Below are 15,821 nucleotides of genomic sequence, written 5' to 3'. Positions count from 1 at the left end.
CAGTGGGCTGGAAAAGCCCCCAGAAAGCTGTCCAGCTGGCATACCTGCCCAAAGAACCCCAGTACCCCAGGTCCCTGTATTCCCAAGCAGCAACCATCACCAGCTTCTGAAGGTGCCCACGGCCCACCTATTCCGTCTTCCCAGGCAGCTGGAAAACCCTAGGAGAACCACAATTAACTGGAGGTCTCAAAGATCACCCCCCCCCCATCCAAACTCAAGCCCCTCATGTGACAGGATATCTCCAAATAAAAGTTTTAAACATACTCACTGACTCACCCATGAGAGGTGGGCCCGGCTGTTGCTGTACATACAGAGCTTTCTCATTAAGGGCTGAACAACCCCCACCAGCTCTCGGGTTCAAGAAGCCACACCCTTTCAGTCAAGTGCATCCAGTCCCCCCTCTTTCTGCACGCTTCTCCCAGCAGAAGCCAGGCTTGCAAACAGAGTCCCCATCGTTTTAAATGCTATCTATATGCTGACACCTCCCAAATTTATGCCTCCAGGTTGGATCTCTCCCCAGGCCTCCAGACTTGTACATTCTACTGCTTATTTGGCATTTCTACAGGGGTGTTTAATAGCTGCCTCAGACTTAACACTGCCAAAACCCAGCTCTGCCCGCCCCCCACCGGAGGAATAGCTGTTCAGTTTGCCATCTTCCTTGCTGTTCAGCTCACAGAAACTTCTTTTGTCCTGCAGCCAGGCCCCACACCATGAGCCATCTTTGACTTCTGTCATGCCCCATATCCAATCCATCAGAAACCCTCGGCCTCAACATCTGAAGCAAATCGAGAGGTCAGCCAACATCCTTTCCACAGCCACCCTGCACTAACCATCAGCTCCTCTGGAGTATGCATCAGCTTTTGACCAGACCCCTGGCTCAACCCTGTCAGTTCTCACAGGGCAGCGCAAGTATCTTATACCAAGTTCTCCAGCAACCTTCCCTATCACTTGAAGAAAAAGAAAAAAAAAAAAAAAAGGTACTCAAAAGTCCTCTTCCTGGCATACTGGCCCCAAAGCAGTCTCCAGTGTTCCCTGTTCCTCCCCAGGCCCCAGCCCAGCCTGTCCCTGATTTGATTATGTGTTTTCTGCTTTGCTATCTCCATTCCATATCCCCACAATTCACCCATCACAATGTCAGAGAGGCTTTTCTGACCAACTTGTTAAAAATAGCATGGCACATTCTCTGCCTTCATTCTCTGCTTCTCTTTCCCTTCTCTCGCTACCAAATACACTGCATCGTCATCTGGTGGTGTCTCCTCCCACTACCATGGGTGATGGATTGCTGCAGGAATTTTTCTTTCACTCACTGAATTATCCTTCACGCCTAGAATAGTAGTCAGCACTTAGGAGATGCTCAATAAACATTGTCGAATACAGGGGAAAGCAGGGAGGTGTAAGTGAAAGTACCCAAGAAGGGAGGGGCATCTGCTGACTGATGGCTGCGGGCTGAGGCCCTGCTATGGACAGGTGGTCCAGAACCACAGGGGAAAGTCCTTTTCCTTGAAGAAACGTAGAACCCGTGTTACATGTAGAACATATGAAATGGCTCGCCAGCTCATGGTCAGAAACTGTTGCAAAGCCGCCCCTGGGTGTGATAATTCTGCCAAAGCAAAACCCTGGGTCAGACGAGCTGGTGGCTGAGCCCCGTCACCAGCGCCAGTTACACATGCAGGGCAGCCTAGCATGGTGGGAAGAGCACCAGGTTTGGGGTTAGGAAAGCCAGGATCTATCGCAACTGTGCTACACGCTCTGGGCTCTGTGGTTTTAACAAGACTTTGGATATATTTTTTTATCCTAACACTTGGGCTCTTCTAGTCTGGATCACCTGGCTTAGAGGATCATTTTAATGAATTCACAAAAAGATGTCTGCATTGGAAGGGTATCAAGCCAAACCTGAGCTACTGTCCACCCAGAGCAGTAATGTCCAAGTATTTCCAAAAGTCAAATGCACAGAAGTCACAGTCAATGTTAGGAAGGGAGTTGAATCTGCTGGTGACAGTCTATAGTAGAAACAACATTATAGCAGAGTGTCCTTGGAACCTTGATGCTGGAGAACCCAGTAGCCCTCTTCCCCCCAAACAGGACTCCACAGTCACCCGCCACCTCTCCCACTCTTCCTTTTTTCCACTGTGCCCATCTTCTGTCATCCGTCCTCCAGAGGCAGGTACTTGTCCATCACAGGCTGTCCCGCAGCTCTCTTCCCAGGGCAGCCCTTTCCCCATAGCTCCTGTGCTCCAGGAGGAGGACCACCCACTTCCTCAAGCTCTCCTAGGCAGGCCTGCCCTCAGCTTCGAGGTCCCTGGTTTTCCTCCCTCCACCCTCCACACATCAGGCTGCCTTTATCTCTCTCTGACCTCCTCCATCATTCCCCAGCAAAGCCCGCGGGCCTAGCTCCCCCTCTGTCAAGTGGACTATCTCCTCCTCCTTCTCCTGGTTTTTCAAGATAGGGTTTCTCTATGTATCCCTGGCTGTCCTAGAACTTGCTCTGTAGACCAGGCTGGCCTCAAATTGAAAAAGATCTGCCTGTCTCTGCCTCCCAAGTGCAGAAATTAAAGATGTGCGCCTCCAACGCCTTTTAGCTTTTTCTAAGGATCAAACCTTGGGCCTTGGACATGTTAACACACCCAATCACTGAAGTATATCCCTAGTCCCTGTTTTATTGAGAGTCTCACTATGAAATGCAGGTTGATCTTGAATTCATGATCCTCCCGCCTTAGCTCCATAGTGCTGGATTACAGGTATGTACAGGACGTACACATCCATCCAAGTTCCCAGTCCTTAAACCCAATGGCATCTCTGTCTCCACCTCCTCTTTACGATCTCTCAATGCCCTTGCTCTTTAACTCCCTCAACCCCCTCTCCCCTTTCCTCCACCTCATCAGCTTTCCTCACCTCCTTTTCTGTGAGCCAAGACATCGTGCCAGCCCTCTAATTCCAAACCCTCTGCCATCTTTGACCTTCCAACATGCCTCCCACCAATCCTTCAGCTCTGACTTTTCTTCAGTTGATGGAGACCACTGCAGGGAAAATGAATCACAGTCTCAGAGCCTTGGAAGGGCAAGCAGGTGTGAGTGGGAGCAAACCTGGGGAGAGGCACTGGTGAGGCACGGAAAAGGAGGCAAGGGGGGAGAAGCCAGTGTGGCAGGGGAGCAGGTCAGAGCCAGCTGCAGCCCTCTCCTCACTCGAAATGCCTCTGAGGATTACTCACCGGCATCAGTGACTTCAACCTCAATGCTGTTTTCACTCGCCCCCAGCCAGCGGGCCCTCTCTCCTGGACCCTGCTGCTTCTCCCAACTCAACCAGATAGAGCGCCACTAAGCTAAGTCAGAAGCCAGAGGTTCCTCTTCTCCTCCTTCACCCTCCCAGCCTCTTCCTCCTCTGGAGCCACTGCTTCTGACTCCCCAGTGTTTTCTGAACCCTTCTCTTCACATCCTTGCGGCTGCAGCTGCTGAAGGAACCTCAAAGACGCTTTCCTTGGCTCCTTTTCTCCCCACTTCCTAATCTACAGCCTGCTGTCCTAATGCGTTCTGTACTCACTTCCCCGACTAACAGGCTCCCCGAGCTTCAGCTGACCCCCAGACTGGACATGGCATGGCCTTCTGGACTCTGCTTCCCTGAGCCTCCAAAAGCAGAAGCAGCTGCCACCAGCCCCCTTTCCCTCCCTCCTTTAAGATTTAGTTCAATAGTTTCTTCCAGAAAGTCTCGGCCGATTCCTCTCCACCCTCACTGCCTACTGTTTCCAACCCCCAAAGCGTTCATCGGCGCCTCTCCACTCATTCACCGGTGTTTCTAGACACCAGGAAGCATGAGAACAGCAGCACTGTTTGTTCACTCACTAAGTATTTGTTAAACCAAGCCACAAATGAGTTGGATACATTCAACAAGTGCCAGATAACACTTCATGGGCTCCTCCCCTTCTTTTCTGGTTGGTAATACTCACAGTAAACATACTATGCCAGGTTCCAGTCCAGGGCCTTACCTATGCTAGCTCAACAGTCTCATCCCATTTTTCAATTGGTGATACAGAAGAGCAAAGAGATTAAGGCCAGTTAATGCTGCTAATAAGAGGGATAACCAGGTCCCTCTCTTCAAAGCATGTTTAAGGAAAACAAACCAAAATTACTATCAAATGATCTGAGCAAACAACCATTTTTAAAAAAAACAATCTCCTCCACAAACAAAAATTAGCCCCTTGTGTTTGGCTTGGTCATAGCCTGACTTCTCAGCCAGGACAGATAATGGGGTAGCAGGGGGCCAGCAGTGCCAGGCAGGGCATCAGTGTGGTCTCAGAGATTCTCTCAAAGCCCTCCTTCCGCCGCTGACGGGGGCTTACCTTGTCCCCGATGCCCTCGGCCTCCTCAGCCAGGAGGTACGCGTTGCTGCCCTCAGCCAGGAGCAAGGCTGTGTCGGTGGTAGAGGAGGAGCGGGGTCGGCCCTGGTGCTGGTGCAGGATGGCAGTCAGGCTGCTGTCCTGGGGGGCCTTGCGAAGCAGGTGAGGGCTGCCACGCTGTGGCTCCAGGGAGCTGCTCTTGGCACGACGGCTACTGCTCCCCCCACTGCTGTGGAGGCTGGCGCCCCGCTTGATGGAGGGCCTGGAACGGATCTGCTGTAACACCCGGTTGAAAGCAGTGGGTCGGGCAGGCAGGTCGTGCAGGGACACAGCATAGGAGACGCGGTGCATCTCCGGGGAGCGTTCCTTCTCATCTGGGGAGTCCTGATCAGATAGGCCCTGCTGTTGCTGCTGCTGCTGGGCCTCCTGAGACGCCTGGTGCTCCCTCTCTCGTGACCTGCGGCGGCTGTGAAACAGGTGCTTCAGACCGTGGCCAAACATGGAGCCCTCCGAGAGCTGCTGGATTTTCTTAAGGGGGAAGAGATAAAAAAAAAAAGCCCTGGTCAATGGAAAGCTCCCGGATGCCTTGTTAGTTAGGGGTGAAGGTGGGTCTATTCTTAGGAGACATCTAAATACTGGGATCCCTAGGGGTGGCCTGCCATGTCTACAAGGTCATCTACCCTTCGGTTCCTAAAGTAAGTTCAGGTTTCTTAACAGGATGTTCTCAGACTGGAGCCTGGGGTTTAGGAGCGCATGAGCAGTACACAAGGCACCCCTGGGGCTGTATCCTTCTCAGCTGGTCTCCCCAGGCCCATCACCTCCCTTCTCCCATGACAGACTGTCCTTCAAGCGGCACGGGGGCATTGAGACCACCAAACATCCATCCCCAAAGAGGTCTCCCTGTGACATTCCTTGGAAAAAGCAGGGCCATATAATCAGGTCATACCATCGGAGCAGGCTCGGCTAATCGCGTGCCCAGCACCTTCCCCTTTCTCACCAGCCAAGCTGCGAGGTGTTAATGCACCTTGCTAGAACTTCCTACTTTGGCACATCTGCTCGTAGCTATGGTTTCTGAAACACCTTTGCTTTCCCGACAAAGGCACTAGCCCTTTCTGCTTCTCCCATCTGGAACATGAAAATCGTATCTGGGGACGCAGTGGCCATACTGTCACCACGAGGTGACAGTTGATGGGTGACTGACACATCCAAGAGAAGAGTCTAGAAAACCGACCTCTGACTACATGACTCTACCACGATCTTCTGCTGTTTGCAGCCCCCTACGTTCTGACGCTGCTGCTGACAGTGAAATAAACATCACTTTTCCGAGCCCGGAGTAGCTACAGCAGAAACAGCTGTCCAGGTAAGGGGACTCATTCCCCCGCAGACTAGAGCCAGGCTGGAGCCCTGGAGCCTGGTCCTGCCTTGCTGCAGCACGGCCCTGAGACTTCAGCTGCTCCCCCACAGCACTGCCCAGGACAAATGGCTGGTGGATGGGCTGCCGTGGTAACTGTCACGAAATGGCAGGTAGCTTCCTTATGAGGAGATGCTTATCCCTGCAGGCCATGTCCTCTGTAGAGCTCCAGAGCTGTGGGAGGATGGGTGGGACTCAGAAGACCAGGGAAACACTATACTTTGTCCTCTAAGAGGAAAACAGAGCCAAGTCACCCAGGGCTCAGGAGCCACAGCCGGGTTTTCTCTGTGTAACATCCTATAACCTCACACAGCAACCTTCATCATTAGAAAACATTAAACAGTCCAGGAAAAAAAAATGACATATACTAGTCTTCTTATTTCTTCCAGAAACAAACAGAGCAAAGGTTAGACCATGTCTGAGAAGGAGGAAAGCAGGAGTCTCCAGCTTTTGAGTGGCTGCCCACTCAGTGCTGCTCACCATCACTGTCTATGCTGGCTGCGCCCACACTCCGTGTGATTATCAGACCTGCACTTGCACAAAAGGGAAGGACCTGCATTCGAGTCCTATAGTGGACCCCTGATGCCTGCCACTTCATAGGCTGCATTTATCCATCCTCACACCTCAGGATGAGCCGAGTTTGGAGCTCTGGAGGTATGTTCTCTCCTGCACAACCTCATTGTTTCCCTAGACATCCACAAAAGCAACAACCACACACTTGTATCCACAGATAGGAAAATTACTCCTTCTCAAGAAGCGAGGTTCAGGGCAGCCCTAGAAACAGGTCTTCAATGTCAGGTGCTCCCTGACTTGCCCTCTCTTCAAGAATGAGAGAGGCAGTACCCCAAGCCCACTGAATCTATACTGGGTCAGAACCAACATGTCCAAGGCAGAGTGGATAGCAGCATATAGGTACCATAAACTCAGAGTCAGCCAGATCCTGGGCCTTCCGACTACAGCTGACTTACCCACCCTCTTCCTCACATGGTCAGGCCCAAGCTGACACAAGACTTCCCATGAGGCACCACCCCAGATGGGGCTTCCTGGCCCTGGTCTTTGCCCAACTGTTTTTGTTAAATACACCACATCCTCTGAACTTAACGTTCTGTTCTAGGCCCTTCCTCCACACCCTATTCCTAACTTGCTTCGCCTACACAGAAGCCCCTCTTTACGACTCTCTCAGGGAGACAGTGTTTCCCCTAAAAGACTTTAGTTGAGGTCCTGGGTACACAGCCTTGGGAACTGGTGGATTCCGGGGCGCAGTGGGAAGATTGGAGAATCTCAACCACCCATTAGCCGTATCATCTTGACCCCGACAATCCTTGTCTAATTTACTTTTAAAACCATACAAAGTGCTTTTCAACCTATGCTGCCAGTCTAACCTGACTTATTCCAGGAGCTAAAGACTGACAGATCATAGTAGTCACAATCCATTCTGCAGATGAAAAGACTGAGGCACATAACAGTTAGGCAGCTCATCCAAACCAAAAAGATGAGCCTCCAACTCCTGGTCCGATTTCCGGGCCCACACTTGACATGAGGCTACAGTATCTGTGGTGGGGTATGTCTCCTGGGACAAGACCAAAGGCAAATAAATACCTCAGGGTCAGGGGGAGGACCACTGAACTGTATGGAGGTCTGCTCAGGTCTCACCCCAGGACTTGAGCAAGCCTCTAACCACAGATCTTCAGGTCTTCTTCATCTCTCCCCTCCCCGGGTGCTCTGCAGGTAAAGGACCTTTCCGCCAGCGGCACCTGGGACTCTCTTAAAAGTCCACAGAAGATATGAAGGGAAGAGAACAAAGAGGAGTCAAGAGGCAATGTGGGGTAGGGGGAGTAAAAAGCAGGAATAGCAGGCAAGGTGACACACAGGCCAGCTCTCCCACCTGCGGGTGTCAGGAAGATGCTTAAGGGTTTTGACATAACGTGACGAGGGAGGGAAAAAAAAAACCCACCTCAGCGCATATACATACCCAGCCCTGAGTCTCAGAAGTGAGGAATACCATGGCGACTGGCTCGAGGGAACTTAGCCGCCAACGCAGCAGAAAGCACCACCTGCTCTGACTAACAGGTTCCAGCTTCTAAATGTCACTAGCCCTTCCACACTGACTTTCGCTGTCCTCCAGCTGCCAAAAGCCACCGTGATGGCCAGACAAAACCAGGCGTCAGGGAGAGAGCCATGAGGCCGACGGGTCAGGAATGGGACATAAACTCTCCATATCCACAGGCAGCTTCCAGAAGGAGGCACTAAACCCGGGGAGGGCAGGGAGGGCCTTGTACGGGCCCTTCCCCGGAGCTGTCCCCAAGAGTGGGGAGGACCCGAGCTCCCTGGGCAGCACTGTGCTCTCAGCAAGAATGGTGCTCTTTCCTGAGAGCCCCGCGGTTTCTGAACAGAAGGCTTCAGCTGTTCTCCTCCCTGGGTGCGGGCCCAACAAAGGGAAGTTTGCTCCAGATTCTGCAAAGACAGCTTCAAGAAGTCAAAAGGAAAAGACTTCAGGGTGCGGTGTTGGCACCATTTGGCTAAAAAACCATGACCTAAAGCAGTTTCCAATACCCACAGGTCCCTGTGTCCTCATCAATCCCAGAAATGCTGAAAGAGTCTTGGGAAGGCACAATTAACCCGGAACTAACGTTCCCCAGGTAGCTACGGTTTAACCTTCCTCCACCTAGTCTGAAATTGCCTCTACCCCATCACAGATACTGCTGTGAGGACTCAGGGGGTGCCTGGGTCACCCCGAGCCTTTATAAGCCTAGGTCGCCAACGTTTCCTCTATTTATAGGGTCTCTATGGAAACAGGACCAGCGCTAGAGAATGTGTCACTGGGAAAACCCACAGAAACTGTGGATTTTCCGGAGGGGATTGTGAGCTCCATGCCCCTGAGAAGCAGCAGAGCTGGGCAGCAGAGGGGGTGCAGAGGAAGGTCTTATCACCCCAGGCTCCCTGCCGCTGACCACAGAGTGATGGAGAGGCAGCAGCTGCTGGTTCTCAGCCTGCTCGGGAGTTTCTATTGGAAACGCAGTGATGGAAGGTTTCTGGATTCATTCTTCTTTCCCAGGATCAGTTCACATTCAAAACAATAAAACAAAGCAGAGCTTACTTAACCCAGGAGCAGCTGACTCTAAGTTCAAGCCCCCATTTGAATTCTTGTGCCTTTTTTTTTTTTTTTTTTTTTTAAACTTAGAACAGTCTGACTGGAGCTAAGGAAGGTCAGCTGAGAAAGGTCACCTCATCCACTGGGGTCTCTGGACAGAGCTAACTCGTGTACCCCAGCATAGTGTTTGTTTGTTTGTTTATTAAAGTTGCATCGTGACGTGCCCTCTCCCTGCGTCTCCCCATCACAGCCACATCCCTCTCCATCTATCCACTCCAGTGTACACGGCCTCCCCTACCCTAAACCCATGAGGGCTCATTATCTGTATCACTCATTCTGCAATTAATCCTGTGCTGTCTTGCGACCTGGCCTCCAGTGCTTGCTCCAAGGGCTCTCCAACTCTTCACCCAGCAGTGTGCAGAATCCTTGACAAGCTGAGTGACTGGCGAGCAGCAGCCGCCTCACCTATTACCTGGCAGAGTCTGCAGTGCAAGCATGCCTATTACAATTTATTTATTTGTCCTGAGTCTACAACACCACCCTAAGAAGTTATGTAATCTCTGGAGAACTACCTTTTCCAAAGGCTCCATCTTTTCCAAAACTTTAAAATGCTCAGCTGAGCGGTTTCTGCTTGTGTCTAGCCCAGATCCCTCCTGCTATGGCTTAAACCCCTGGCTCCATTTATCATCTCAGTAATTTGCCAAGAATGTGTTGGCTTGGCAGGAGAATGAACTTACTGTCCCCATAAGTGTCTCAGAGAGGGTTTGGGGGGGGGTGTCACGCCCTTGCAGCCAGCTTCATTTTCTGAAGTGGATGTCACTTAGCTAACTTGGTTGGAATGAGGAAACCTTTGGTAGTTTGGTTTGAGAAGTCAAACCCAAAACCTGCCTCCTCCGCCTCCAGCAGCTTTGTTTTAACTTTTTGATTCAGGTGAGAGTCTCCTGTGTTTGGCAGAGAAGTGGACCCTTCTTTAGCCAGGGCATCGGTCCAAAGATGCACCATCCTCGTTGATGGGGATTTCCAAGGGAGATGCCAAGGATCATGGAAGAGGTAAACGCAGGTGATTCTGGGTTGGCAGTAAGACCACCCAGCCACACCCTGAGAACCGGCTGAACCTCTCCCTACCCATAGTATCATTTTACCTCGCCTCCATATTCATAACTTATTGAATGTTTCAACTGCTTATAGAGGAAGGCGGTTTTAGTGTGACTGGCAGCGAAGCCACAATTGGATACACACAAAAAAGAAGCACGTTCTGAAAATTCTGAATTGCAACTAGGGCAGCTGGGAGTGAATCTAAAACCCAATATGTGGCGGAACAGAGAGCTTCATGTGCCACATGCTGTCCTGCCGGCCCTAGTTCCTCCTGAGCCTATACATGGGCAGGCTGCTCTGAATACTGCTGCAGGCTAAAGGGGTGGGGGACATCCTGGGCCTCGGGGTCCTCTGTCCTCAAAGGGTATATAGATGGGTCAAAACTAGCAACTTCAGCATTTCTCAGAGCTCTCTGGTCCCTGGCACTGACAGGGAACAGGGTAAAGTCTATAGAGGTTTTGGTTCTTATCATCTTATTATCCTAGCTGGAAATTCTCCTCTCGTCTGGTAGTTAATGCTCTGCCCTTTCTTTAAGATCCTGATCTAAAGCCGTCTCCCCTTCAAGCACCCTTCTTGCCTAACCCACGTTCCAGATGTCACTGCATAGTGTTCCAAGCACACTGAAGCCTGGGGTGTCCTGGGAATTTTCCTGCAAGTGTTTCATCCCAGGGGACCTGGAGTCTCACTGAAAGTGAAGGTAATTGCCTTGCTGAAGAACTAAGTTTCCATTTCTTGGGTTAGGGTCTCCCTCAAGCCTACCTCCCTGATGAAATCTGCCTTGGGGGCTCATGTCCCATAGATTGCGGGGATCTTCAAGTCTGAGTTTCTAAAGGACAGTAGGACTCCAGGACACAGCAAGGTTCCAGACAGCCATTCTCTACAGTCACTGAATCATCCCAAGTCCTAGGATACACACATGCCTTCATACCACCCCCCCCCAAAATAGCTAATCTTCTCCTTCATTTAAAGACTGATACACAAATTTTAACCAACCCCTATGTCTTAAAAAACAAACAAACAAACAAACAAACAAAAAACAAAAAAAGCCAAAACAACAAAAACAAACAAACAAAACCCATAAAAGTACAGGGACACAGAGGTTTGGGAATTCCGATGTTCTTTTCTTGGTTTGGGTGGTGAATAGATGACCTGTCTATCTTTGTTTTTATTAAACTTTACACATGTTTCTCTGTGGATACTTTTATATGCATGTCCCATTTCACTGTCTACAATAACATCTTTCCCTCTGAAAGTGTCCTGTATCTTGACTGCCCAAACATACCCTCTTGTCAAGGGACTGATGACCAAGAAAGGCTCCTGAGCCATTCACAGGGCACTGAAGCCTCTCCGAGCACCCATACAGGTGAACCACCTCGGACTTGGCTATGAATTTCCCTTGGTGGTCTGTTGTCTTCTCTGCTCCTCACTCAGAGTGTGGTACAAACAGAACAGGATCTGAACCCTCCCAAAGGAGTCTCGAGTCAAAAGAGTACTTACAACCAGATGGGAACAGTGGATGGTGGAACTCTCCCCTTTCTTCAGGGAACAACCATGATACTGCTCAGAAATCCCAGGGGGAAATCCGGCTTTTATAAGGAGACAGAACACCTCTGGGAACTTTCGCTGACCAGCATCCCCAGGCTTTTCCTCTCGGGAAAGGCCCTGTTCCTCAACTGAACAGTTTGGTGGGAACAGTGGGACAATGCCTGCCCCCAACCTCAGGCTTCTCCAGTGTGCAGGACAGAACCATACACTCAGCTCAGCGGTTCACCCAGGCCCCAACTGAACAGGACCTCTGTCTTCAGAGTTCTCCTGAGCTCCTCTCCACCCCTTCTCACTGCAGCCAGTCTCCTCACTGGAGACTTTTGTTACACTCTTGGTCAGACAGCAGACGCTGTGACAAGCCACCCCAGCCTCTCTCCTCAACGAGCAGGGACTCGGACAGCAGCAAAGGATGGGATCGTGAGAACAAATGAACGGAGACATAAGTTGGGGTGGTTAGTCAGGAATCCACGCTAGACTGTCACGCTCCCCTTGCATACTGTCTGCTAGATCGCCCCTGGAGGATACATGCTTATGTGAAGTTGTGGCAAGCCTCAGAAGTGTTTACACAAGCCTCCTGTGGGGCCAGGCCCATTTGCAGGTTGCTTTTCTGTTATAGTTACCGGTTAAAAATCCCTGCTACGTAGATATTTTCCTCCCTCCCCCCACCCCCACCCTCAGCCCTACCCACTCTATAATCACAGATCCCAGGCTAGCAAGCCCAAGATTCTAGTCATGATCTCAGGCCGTCCACCTCTCCCCGACACAAAATAAACTAAGAAATGTACAACACATGCTATGGTGCTTCTTAAAGGACCAGAGACAGCTGAAGCCCCTGACACTGCTGCCCATCACCAGTGAAGCATTATTCAGATGCTTCTAGCAACGACTGATTGTTCCACTTCCTCTCCTACCGTGGAGGTGCTTTAGACAGCGCCTTACATGCTCCTTGCTCAAGATGATTCCCTCCAAGGCACACTATCGGTCACAATGCCTGGAGCTGTCACAAGGATATAGAAGTGGGACTAAGGGACAGAAAGTTCCTAGCTCCAAGTCCAAAATGAAAAGCAAAGGCAAGCCAGGACTGCTGAACAGCATCCACTAACCACAGGTGCGGGACAAACAGTACCTCAAATTAAAAAGAAAACACGTCCCTTTTGGCACCGCCGTCAAATTGAGAACAAGTCAACTTCTACCCACTTGTAGAGACAATGAGGGAATTTTTCCATTAAACCATCCGCCATGGAAAACTCGGTTCAGTCCTGGAAAACAAATTTGGCCACAGTCCAAGACCCCTCGTCCCTTTCTTCAGAAAAGTTAAATGACATGCCAGACTGGGGTGGCCCCTAAGTCACATCTGGCGGAGAAGTCTCTGATGCGGTAAACATGCTGTGATGAAGCAGGCCGAGATAAGCAGGCAGAGGCTCTGTGTGCCTCCCTGTGCTTGCATGAGCTGCAGAGGCTGAGTTCTCCTTGTTTGGGTCCACACTGCCGGGTTGTGTGGAGGTGGGGTGTGTGGGTGGAGGTGAGGTGTGGGTGCGGGTCCTCAGTTCACAGTTCTCCTTCAGGACAGTTTAGCAGTTACTATGTTGCAGTCAAGGGCAGGGCTTGCTGCTCCAACCAAAATGAGTGCAGTGAAAAGAGACGGACGATACAGGAGGGGACAGACAGCAGCCTCCCGGCAGCTTTAGATTTACAGAGATACTGCAGCCCCACATACCACAGCCAGCGGAGCAAGGCCAAAGGATCCCCTCCCCATTCCACTCGGCTGCACATCTCACTTAACACAGAAAACATGTCACTTGGGGGGAGGGACTTCTTGGGGTCTGATGAGATGACAAGCTTTGTGAAGAGAGCCTAGGTGGCCAACAGAGCCCACCGTTTAGGCGTAAGGTTGGTGGACAAGAGGTCAGATTTGCAAAACTTCTACAAAATTGTAAAAGTACACACAAGGAGTGAGGGAGCTCCCTCCCCCCCAAGGGACACACACACACACACACACACACATGAATGCACCACACAAAAGAGCACATGCACTCACCTGGCTTCCTGACTCTGAGCTGTTCAGGCCAAAGAAGGAATGTCATTGGCTTACTCTGGTGAGCTCCTCAGTGCCCACAGTCAGAGGGACACAGGCTTTAACCTAACGAACAGGAGTCCTTTCTGCTCCGCTATCCCAGACCCTGCAACCTCTCCGGAGAAAATTCCCCAGGCATTAATCCCGAAGGCATCTAAGTTCCTTCCTGGGGCTGACATCTCTCTCAGCCCAGTTGTGAACTGGCCTGAGGAGCCTGAGCCGGCAGTCTTAGTGGTAACTCCAGCAAAGGCGCATTATTTATCCCGGCTGCTGCCGTAATCCACACAAGAGATATATTCAATCCAGCTCACAAATCTAGAAGACCTCAGGCTGGAAAATAAACAGCTCCATGTGAACGGCCCTTTCCAATTCTGGTTCTAGCTGCCGGCTCAGCATGTGTGCAACTTGAACCGAGGCCCCAACCAGCCCAAGCTCTGCCCTGCCACCTGTCAGTTCTCCACCCTGGGGGTTGGTTTAGCAGGCAGACAGCGATCTCCAAGCACTAGCTTAACCTCTGGCTCCACCTAACGGCAAGACATCTACACCCCCCTTTCATAGATGGACAAACTGAGCTTCGTTCAGGAAGGTGCTCAAAAATCCCCCCCGGAGGAGGTTAATTGGCATAGGAAGGTAACGGTAACCTATTTAGCATCCCATGCTGCAATCTTCTTTCCCAGCCTTCCCACAGAAGGAAGAGTACTGTGAACTTTTTAAGTTAGCATCTTAGATCTCTCCAGCCCTTTGTCTGCAAATAGCATTTCACACACGTTCTTCAAACAATCTCGGATGGGTGAGTCATTAGACCGTTTGCTGAATAATGAAGAACACGGGGGCCTGAAATGGAACTGATAGACAGACACAAATGGTATCTAACTTCCCCCTGGGGTCCTAGCGGGACATCGTTCATCCTCTCTGACCTCTGCGTGAGGTGGGGAAAGCTACGTGGCGGGCTGGGCTTGCCTGGGGACGGTCTGCGCTCACCTTTAAATCAGGAGGCTTGCTTCGGGGACCCGGGTTGGGTGCCACCGCAGCGCCAGCATCTGAAGTTGGCCCGCCAGCGGAGTTAGCACCCGAGGCCTCCCCAGGCCGGAGGTCCGCGCCCGGCAGAAGGCAAGCCGCATCTTCCATCCCAGCCCCATCCTCCTCGCCCTGCTGTTGCTGCAGCTCGTCCGATTTGCACCTCTTCATGGTGTAAGTGGGTCGGCAAGGGGAATCTGTCCTTCTAGCGTGCTGTCTTGGAGGAGACCGCACCCCCTCTTGCACTCAAAAGACCTGGGGTTCAAATTATGGACGAGGGGAGTAGGCAGATCACGAGTTCTTGAATTTAAGAAAAATCTCTTTTTAAAGGAGGGCGAGGGAGGGGCGAAGAGAGGGAGCCTTGGGATAGTTCATTCCGACCTGGGGAGCGGAGGCAGGTGGCGGGCGAAGCCGGGCTGCAGGAGTCCTTGGGCAGTCACTGGCGGGGAGGAGGGCGGCTCCCGACCCCCAAACTTTCTGCCTCAGGGCCCCGCAGGGCGGCGGGAAGCTGGACCACACGGCGCATCCCTGCCCGCAGGCCGGGCTGCTGGGCCAGGCAGGGCGCGCGGGAGCCGGCCGGGCGGGTCCGGTAGGGCCGCCCTGGGCACCGGGCCCCGCCGCCCGCCGCCGCCCCGCATGGGCCTGCCTCCTCCCGCCGCGCGCCCCGCTCCTCGCCAGCAGCAGCGCAAAGCTGCGGCCACAGCCCGCCGCGAGCGCGGCCTACCCCGCCCGGGCCTCCGCCCGCCGGCGCCAGGGCGAGGCGAGCGCAGATGGCGCCGCCCGCCAATGGGAAGGCCGGAGGGCTGCGCGGCGGCGCGCGGACACCGCTGTAGGCTTGGTTGCACCGCGCGTCCCCCGGGAGGGTCTGGAGGAGGGCGACAGGAGGCTGCGTAGGAGCTCTGCGGAGGGCGGGCTCTGGAGCGACCTCTCCCAGGCTAGGCCTTTACAGTCATCCCGTCTCCTCGCTATGTTGGGGCACAGGAAGGTGTTTATCATCACTCCCCTAACTTTGCACCTTATATCTCTGGTCCCTTCAGTGAGGGGCAGGCTGTTCCCTTCTAGGGTACGTGGTCTGAGTCACAAACCTATGCCTGCATTCATAGCTACAAATGCAAAGAAGAGGGTGTGTTCCGCCACATTGCCCCTTTCTCTGTTTTAAATACACGTCTCATAAGAACTTAGGCTTTCCGTTCAGAAACTAGGTGCACAAAAACATGTGAGAGTCCCCTGCTCCCTGAAAGCTGCTTTTAAACAAGAA

General features: G+C 52.1%; 1 protein-coding gene across 3 annotated transcripts in view; it reads right to left on the bottom strand.

The window, feature by feature from the left end:
- Tmcc2 (transmembrane and coiled-coil domain family 2) overlaps window positions 1–14,936 on the bottom strand; it is a 37,256-nt gene extending 22,320 nt beyond the window's left edge. Inside the window, exons 1-2 of one of the 3 annotated variants that reach the window (XM_036202260.1) lie at window positions 14,528–14,936; window positions 4,334–4,858 (exon numbers count right to left, since the gene is read on the bottom strand). In XM_036202260.1, coding sequence (XP_036058153.1) covers window positions 4,334–4,858; window positions 14,528–14,734 — 732 coding nt within the window. In that variant the 5' untranslated portion in view covers window positions 14,735–14,936. Of the gene's footprint in view, window positions 1–4,333; window positions 4,859–13,510; window positions 13,980–14,527 lie in introns of those variants that run through there. The other 2 variants (XM_036202261.1, XM_036202262.1) reach the window with 2 other exon arrangements.
- Between the last annotated feature and the right edge of the window lie 885 nt (window positions 14,937–15,821).

The sequence above is a fragment of the Onychomys torridus genome, chromosome 11 (genome assembly GCF_903995425.1).
Source record: "Onychomys torridus chromosome 11, mOncTor1.1, whole genome shotgun sequence".
NCBI lineage: Eukaryota > Metazoa > Chordata > Mammalia > Rodentia > Cricetidae > Onychomys > Onychomys torridus.
Note: the sequence above shows the minus strand (reverse complement) of the source record. Positions and strands in the feature narration are given on the sequence as shown.